At 41.8% G+C, this 7,874-nt stretch overlaps 1 protein-coding gene across 3 annotated transcripts in view; it reads right to left on the reverse strand.

The window, feature by feature from the left end:
- Positions 1-767: 767 nt before the first annotated feature.
- The window catches only part of ZCCHC8 (zinc finger CCHC-type containing 8), a 14,967-nt gene continuing 7,860 nt past the window's right edge, over positions 768-7,874 (reverse strand). For 2 of the 3 annotated variants that reach the window (XM_027878655.1, XM_027878654.1), the window contains exons 11-15: positions 7,330-7,445; positions 6,546-6,629; positions 5,954-6,068; positions 4,987-5,254; positions 768-1,993 (exon numbers count right to left, since the gene is read on the reverse strand). In XM_027878655.1, the coding sequence (XP_027734456.1) occupies positions 1,462-1,993; positions 4,987-5,254; positions 5,954-6,068; positions 6,546-6,629; positions 7,330-7,445 (1,115 nt within the window). In that variant the 3' untranslated portion in view covers positions 768-1,461. Of the gene's footprint in view, positions 2,262-4,986; positions 5,255-5,953; positions 6,069-6,545; positions 6,630-7,329; positions 7,446-7,874 lie in introns of all 3 variants that reach the window. The other variant, XM_027878656.1, reaches the window with a different exon arrangement.

The raw sequence follows: 7,874 nt of genomic DNA on the forward strand, positions 1-7,874 counted from the left end.
AGACAAGCTGGTCACACATAAAGGCATGTTGGGTTTCCCTTCCTGGAAAGTTTAGGGGGGAAAAAAAAAATGAATTTCAAGGCTTTAAGTGCAAAAAGCCTGGGCTTCCTCAGACACTGAAAGGCAGAGTGTACCAATATCCTGCATTTTAAGGAGCTTTGGCCAATGTGCACCAACTACAACACTGAGAATTGTAAAGACCTGAGTTCAGTCTCTGATGTTATCAGATAAAAAACACCTTTGCACATCCCCCCCCTTCACAAGTTTTTTCTTAGCTACTTGAAAACGCTTTGCTTTACTCTGCTTTCCTTTGGTTTATGGTGCATCTCCCTTGGCTGAAGTGGCATTTCACTCGGGAAGCCTTTTCCTGCCAACGCTTTCCCAGCTCCAAGGAAGTTTCCTGGATCTGGTGCTCCCTCTCTTGGCCATGGGAGTCAAGTACAGTCACTTCACCTACAGGTCCCTCTGAAGACAACAGAGAAGGGGGAAAAAAGTGTTAATCAGCACAATTGTAACACTTCTAAGACTCAAAACTGGGCAATTCCTCAGCTAACAGAAACTGAATTTTGAGGTGAGGCTCTATTTAATAGCTAAAATAATTGCAGCAGCTCCTTGATTATAAAAATCTGAACCCACCTGTTGTGGTCCTTCCGAAAATATTTAGCTTTATTCACCCTCATTTTGATCAGCTTGTTTTTTTCTAATTATCTTTAGCAGCTGAATTTCAAAACTCAGCATTTGGCTGGTCTAGGACTCCACTGAAAAGCTCTTTAGCTAAAAGCCCATTTATTAAACCTCTGTACACAACCACGAGCATGTCTGTACAGCAAGTTTACAGGCAGGATGATGGTACAAAAGGTACAGTGGTAATTAAAACAGACCCACATAAATAATTTATAAAAATACTCCAACTGGTGAAAATAGCACTGTAATCCCCCATTATTTTCATCCAATTGCCAGGACTTTGATGTGGGAAATCTTAACATTAGACCTTTTTAAAAACATTCTGAATATATTAAACTTATCTACAGGATAATTAGCAAAATGTATAAAGTATAGATTATTGTACAAAGGACAGATATTAAAAAAATCACCAATCCACCTGAAACTCAAGGACAATAAAAATCTCAGCCAAAGTAATGGACACCAAACCACAAACCCCTCTTTTTAGAGTCTTGAGTATTGGCAAATAAAATGCTCTTAACAAATCAACAGGCCTGTTATTCCTTAGTGGAATTTGGGAAAATTCTATATTTTCTGGCTGCATTGGTGGGCCTGGTCAATGTGGAAGCTCTGCAGTGACTTCAGTTCCAAGGAAGAGCGGGGCACAAATGGATTTGTCAAGATTTTCTCTTTCCCACCAGAGGATGAGGAAGGTCATCTGAGTCTGTAAAACCAGAGGAGGAAACAGAAGGAAGTTGAGATTTGGACATAAGAAAACAAGGGAAGACCAGTTGAGGTTTAAGTCTTTTTCTTTTGCTGGTTTCTCGGGGAATTTTTTAACACGCTCCTTATCCGCAGATAAACCCCCGTGGACTCCGCCATGTTCTCAAACTCAAAGGGTGTTATTCCTTCAGCAAACTTGCTCATGTCAGGAACAAGGCTGGATTTTTTAGCAGATGATTCAGTGCTTGTGGTCACTTTATTCCCTCCTGTACTTTCCCCATCATCCACCTGGGGGTTGGGAGCAGGAATGGGGTTATCCAGCACACCTTCCAAAACGGCATTATCGGCATTTTCCTTGAAGTCAAGTAAAGTGTCTCCTGGATTAGGACTCGTTAGAGAATGTTCATTTTCTGCTATCTGGTCACTCATGTCAGAAAACCCAGTTTCCACTGGGATCACCTTCTCAGGTGACCTGCCCTCAGCAACAAGATCCACCTCATTCCTGGCCGGTGAGGATGTGAGGGAATTGCCAGTTAAAGGTGTGTCCACAGGGATATCAGAGTCACTGTTGGTGCTCTCTGCCTGCTCCAGAGCTGCCCAGATCAACCTCTGCTGTTCCTCCAGCTCCTCCAGGGTCAGGGTGTCCTCATCCATGACAGAGTCCACAATTTTGGGCTGAGGGATATCACTGGAAGGGTTCAGTGGAGCAGTCCTGGCCGCAGGGGAACGGGTGGGGGTTGAGGGCTGAGGGGGGGTCAGGGGGGGTGTTCCCCGGGGTATGGGAGGAGGGGTGGACATGGATGGAGATCCAGGTGGCAGAGGAGGTTGGAACTGAAAACTGTTGGGAGTTTGGGACCTTTGTGCCGCTTCCAGATCTAGGAAGAGATTAAAAGACACCTGTTAGAACCTGAAATCTGAGACCAGGATGAGATTCAAAGTGTCCCTGTTCTGATTAATGTCTTCTCATCCTTGGCTTTCAGCTGAGGGAGAGCAAACTTTGTGAAGGTTTTAATATCCACCATCCATATTTTGGGGATTTTTACTCTGCCACTCATTCAAGGAAAAAAATTACTCTTGAATGAATTAACAACAAACTCATTGCACACTGAAGGATTCCTCACAGCAGATCCAAAAGGAAAGCCAGAAGTTTCTCCAGCTCTTTGAACATTTAAACAACACTAAGCCCTCCTTTGAGAGGGACTCATTTTTAAGGAGCTGAAAGCTTGTAACTTCTATGTTATTTCATCCAAATATTGAAAGATTTACAGGTCTTCTGTTAAGCAGTTTTTTTAGGATATACCTGAAGTAACGAGATCAGAATTTGTGACCTGACACTGCAATTGCTCTGAGCAGCCCTGAAACCTCCTGCTTGGGATGGAGGATCTGCCAATCCCTGTGACAGTCACAGCAACCCAAAATGCGCTGACATTAATCACCACCAGCATGACCACTAACACACTGCCTTCTTTGAACTCCGGCATTGTAATGCAGAGCAAGTTATTTTGAAAATAAAAACTGAAACTAGGAAAAAAAAAAAAAAACAAAACCATGCAGAGTGAGCGTACCAGAGTCCAGGTCCATGTCAGCTGCTTCCACCTCCAAACTGTCTTCTCTCGGTCGTTTGGAGTGATGAGACTTCGACTGAGGTGCAGCCCTTTTATTGCTGGATTTGGGACTTGGCTGAAGAGAAATTATCCAAGAGAGCAAAAAAGAATTAGTATTAAACTGTACAGGGTAACGTTTACAGCTAAAGAACCTCCCTAAAGGGATTCTGTAACTATACAAAGATTTAGGGACCCAGAGTGTAAATACCCACTGACATTTGAGGGATGCCACGACCATGGCAAATAAGCTTTTCATTATTAAGGCAATCTGGAACTATGATAACTTTTAGGCTGTAAAAGTTTATAGCAACCTTTTTTCACAATTCTTTATAAATCAGTGCAGATTATTAACTAAATAATGGAATTCATTTGAAGCATGAAGCAATTTTGGTAAAACAGAGAAGCCAGAGCAGCGTTTCACACCCCTTTTGGTGTCAACAAGAAACTCTGTCCCCTGGTGCACAAAAAGGAGATATTAAGCAAGAAATCATTGCCTACACTGACTGCAGACAACCCTTTGTGTTTATAATAACAAGGAGATTTATTCACCGCCTGGAAATTGGAAAGGTAGTGAGCAAAGACATCCTTCTGCTGAGATGGTTGCATGGGGATGGAACCAAAGATCTGCCACTCCTACAGCAAAGAGAGAAAAATAAAAGAAAAATAATGTTGCATGTGGTTGGTTAATAACACAGCAGTAAAAATTAGGGAAAACATTGAGAGATTAACAGGCCAAGATGAATTTCTCATCAAAAGCCTCATTAATCAAAGTAATAACTAGATATGAACATTTGTGACACGGCTACAAACTTCCCTCTGAAATAACTGTTCAGGCAAAAAAAAGGCTTATTTTGCAAAAAACTTAATTTTTAGTGAAAACTTGAAAAAAACTCAAGAATAGAATTTTGGTTAAAAATGTTGAATGAAAAAAAACCACTAAATGGGCAAATGTAAAGCTGTAAAGTGCCCAAGTGCTTCTTTTTAATGCACAGGCATTACATCAGTGATCAAATTCACCACCAGCAGGTTAAGAGGCTTTTTGAGAATCAAAGTGCAGCACCCACAGATTTTTTTGTGTGCTCTGAGCTGAATTATCTTGCTTGGCTCTTGCTGGTGTCATAATGGAATTAACCACCAGAAAAGCACTGTCAGACCTACCCCCAGGACTCAGGACAGGTATCAGCCAGATCCATGTCCCATTGATTACAGTCCCCAGCCCCAAACCAGGGGCTTCAAAGTAAGAGACTGGTGAATGAAAATTGCCAGATGCAAAATATAAAACTAAAAGCATTTACTGTCACTCAGCACATTATTGAGAAGGCAGAGAACAGCTACTTACATCTGGGATGCCACTGGGAGTGGATATATTAAAGCCTGGATAATTTACCAACTTGGAGACATCGTAAGTGATACGTTTGTGTTGGGGAGACTCTTCATCTTCTGCATCACCTTCACCTGCAAGGAAATATAATTATTAGTGATGTTAATTAGGAACTGAGAGGTACTGAAAAAAAAAATCCACAGGCTGTAAGAACAGGGTTCTGGAATGTAAATACTGATAGGAGGTTTTATAATCCACGAGGGCAGTAACAGTGACCAAATCCATCAGATACCTGCACGAAGCTTCCCCAGAAACCCAACTGGGGATTCCTAAACCTACAGCTCGTCATGTACCACCCCCAGAATTTGGCCCCAGGACAGTTCTGAGATGCAGAATAAACACTGGTCAGAGCAAACAGCTGATGAATTACTTTACAAGTTGGGTTTCAAGAAATGTGTTGTTTGCTGGTTGGTCTTCTTAGTCTTCCTATAAACAACTCAGTTACTGAACTGCAGAAAGCGTTTCTTTCATAAAGAAGAGAAAAAGGAACAGAAAATGATATAAATCACACCAAGGTTGTGGGTTTGATCCCAGCAGGGGCCATTCACTTAAGAGTTGGACTCGATGATCCCTGTGGGTCCCTTCCAACTGAGAATATCCTGGGATTNGATCAACCTCTGCTGTTCCTCCAGCTCCTCCAGCGTCAGGGTGTCCTCATCCATGACAGAGTCCACAATTTTGGGCTGAGGAATATCACTGGAAGGGTTCAGTGGAGCAGTCCTGGCCGCAGGGGAGCGGATGGGGGTTGAGGGCTGAGGGGGGGTCAGGGGGGGTGTTCCCCGGGGTATGGGAGGAGGGGTGGACATGGATGGAGATCCAGGTGGCAGAGGAGGTTGGAACTGAAAACTGTTGGGAGTTTGGGACCTTTGTGCCGCTTCCAGATCTAGGAAGAGATTAAAAGACACCTGTTAGAACCTGAAATCTGAGACCAGGACGAGATTCAAAGTGTCCCTGTTCTGATTAACTACCTGATTTATGTCTTCTCATCCTTGGCTTTCAGCTGAGGGAGAGCAAACTTTGTGAAGGTTTTAATATCCACCACCCGTATTTTGGGGATTTTTACTCTGCTAATCATTCAAGGAAAAAAATCACTCTTGAATGTATTAACAACAAACTCATTGCACACTGAAGGATTCCTCACAGCAGATCCAAAAGGAAAGCCAGAAGTTTCTCCAGCTCTTTGAACATTTAAACAACACTAAGCCCTCCTTTGAGATGGACTCATTTTTAAGGAGCTGAAAGCTTGTAACTTCTATGTCATTCCATCCAAATATTGAAAGATTTACAGGTCTTCTGTTAAGCAGTTTTTTTAGGATATATCTGAAGTAACGAGATCAGAATTTGTGACCTGACACTGCAATTTCTCTGAGCAGCCCTGAAACCTGCTTGGGATGGAGGATCTGCCAATCCCTGTGACAGTCACAGCAACCCAAAATGCACCGACATTAATCACCACCAGCATGACCACTAACACACTGCCTTCTTTGAACTCCGGCATTGTAATGCAGAGCAAGTTATTTTGAAAATAAAAATTGAAACTAGGAAAAAAAAAAAAAAACAAAACCATGCAGAGTGAGCGTACCAGAGTCCAGGTCCATGTCAGCTGCTTCCACCTCCAAACTGTCTTCTCTCGGTCGTTTGGAGTGATGAGACTTCGACTGAGGTGCAGCCCTTTTATTGCTGGATTTGGGACTTGGCTGAAGAGAAATTATCCAGGAGAGCAAAAAAGAATTAGTATTAAACTGTACAGGGTAACGTTTACAGCTAAAGAACCTCCCTAAAGGGATTCTGTAACTATACAAAGATTTAGGGACCCAGAGTGTAAATATCCACTGACATTTGAGGGATGCCACGACCATGGCAAATAAGCTTTTCATTATTAAGGCAATCTGGAACTAAGATGATAACTTTTAGGCTGTAAAAGTTTATAGCAACCTTTTTTCACAATTCTTTATAAATCAGTGCAGATTATTAACTAAATAATGGAATTCATTTGAAGCATGAAGCAATTTTGGTAAAACAGAGAAGCCAGAGCAGCGTTTCACACCCCTTTTGGTGTCAACAAGAAACTCTGTCCCCTGGTGCACAAAAAGGAGATATTAAGCAAGAAATCATTGCCTACACTGACTGCAGGACAACCCTTTGTGTTTATAATAACAAGGAGATTTATTCACCGCCTGGAAATTGGAAAGGTAGTGAGCAAAGACATCCTTCTGCTGAGATGGCTGCATGGGGATGGAACCAAAGATCTGCCACTCCTACAGCAAAGAGAGAAAAATAAGAGAAATAATGTTGCATGTGGTTGGTTAATAACACAGCAGTAAAAATTAGGGAAAACATGGAGAGATTAACAGGCCAAGATGAATTTCTCATCAAAAGCCTCATTAATCAAAGTAATAACTAGATATGAACATTTGTGACACAGCTACAAACTTCCCTCTGAAATAACTGTTCAGGCAAAAAAAAGGCTTATTTTGCAAAAACTTAATTTTTAGTGAAAACTTGAAAAAACTCAAGAATAGAATTTTGGTTAAGAATGTTGAATGAAAAAAACCACTAAATGGGCAAATGTAAAGCTGTAAAGTGCCCAAGTGCTTCTTTTTAATGCACAGGCATTACATCAGTGATCAAATTCACCACCAGCAGGTTAAGAGGCTTTTGAGAATCAAAGTGCAGCACCCACAGATTTTTTTGTGTGCTCTGAGCTGAATTATCTTGCTTGGCTCCTGCTGGTGTCATAATGGAATTAACCACCAGAAAAGCACTGTCAGACCTACCCCCAGGACTCAGGACAGGTATCAGCCAGATCCATGTCCCATTAATTACAGTCCCCAGCCCCAAACCAGGGGCTTCAAAGTAAGAGACTGGTGAATGAAAATTGCCAGATGCAAAATATAAAACTAAAAGCATTTACTGTCACTCAGCACGTTATTGAGAAGGCAGAGAACAGCTACTTACATCTGGGATGCCACTGGGAGTGGATATATTAAAGCCTGGATAATTTACCAACTTGGAGACATCGTAAGTGATACGTTTGTGTTGGGGAGACTCTTCATCTTCTGCATCACCTTCACCTGCAAGGAAATATAATTATTAGTGATGTTAATTAGGAACTGAGAGGTACTGAAAAAAAAAATCCACAGGCTGTAAGAACAGGGTTTTGGAATATAAGTACTGATAGGAGGTTTTATAATCCACGAGGGCAGTAACAGTGACCAAATCCATCAGATACCTGCACGAAGCTTCCCCAGAAACCCAACTGGGGATTCCTAAACCTACAGCTCTTCATGTACCACCCCCAGAATTTGGCCCCAGGACAGTTCTGAGATGCAGAATAAACACTGGTCAGAGCAAACAGCTGATGAATTACTTTACAAGTTGGGTTTCAAGAAATGTGTTGTTTGCTGGTTGGTCTTCTTAGTCTTCCTATAAACAACTCAGTTACTGAACTGCAGAAAGCGTTTCTTTCATAAAGAAGAGAAAAAGGAACAGAAAATGATATA

Source organism: Empidonax traillii, unplaced genomic scaffold, assembly GCF_003031625.1.
Source record: "Empidonax traillii isolate 1590-97213 ecotype Southwest subspecies unplaced genomic scaffold, ASM303162v1 scaffold43:size1863611, whole genome shotgun sequence".
NCBI classification, from domain to species: domain Eukaryota; kingdom Metazoa; phylum Chordata; class Aves; order Passeriformes; family Tyrannidae; genus Empidonax; species Empidonax traillii.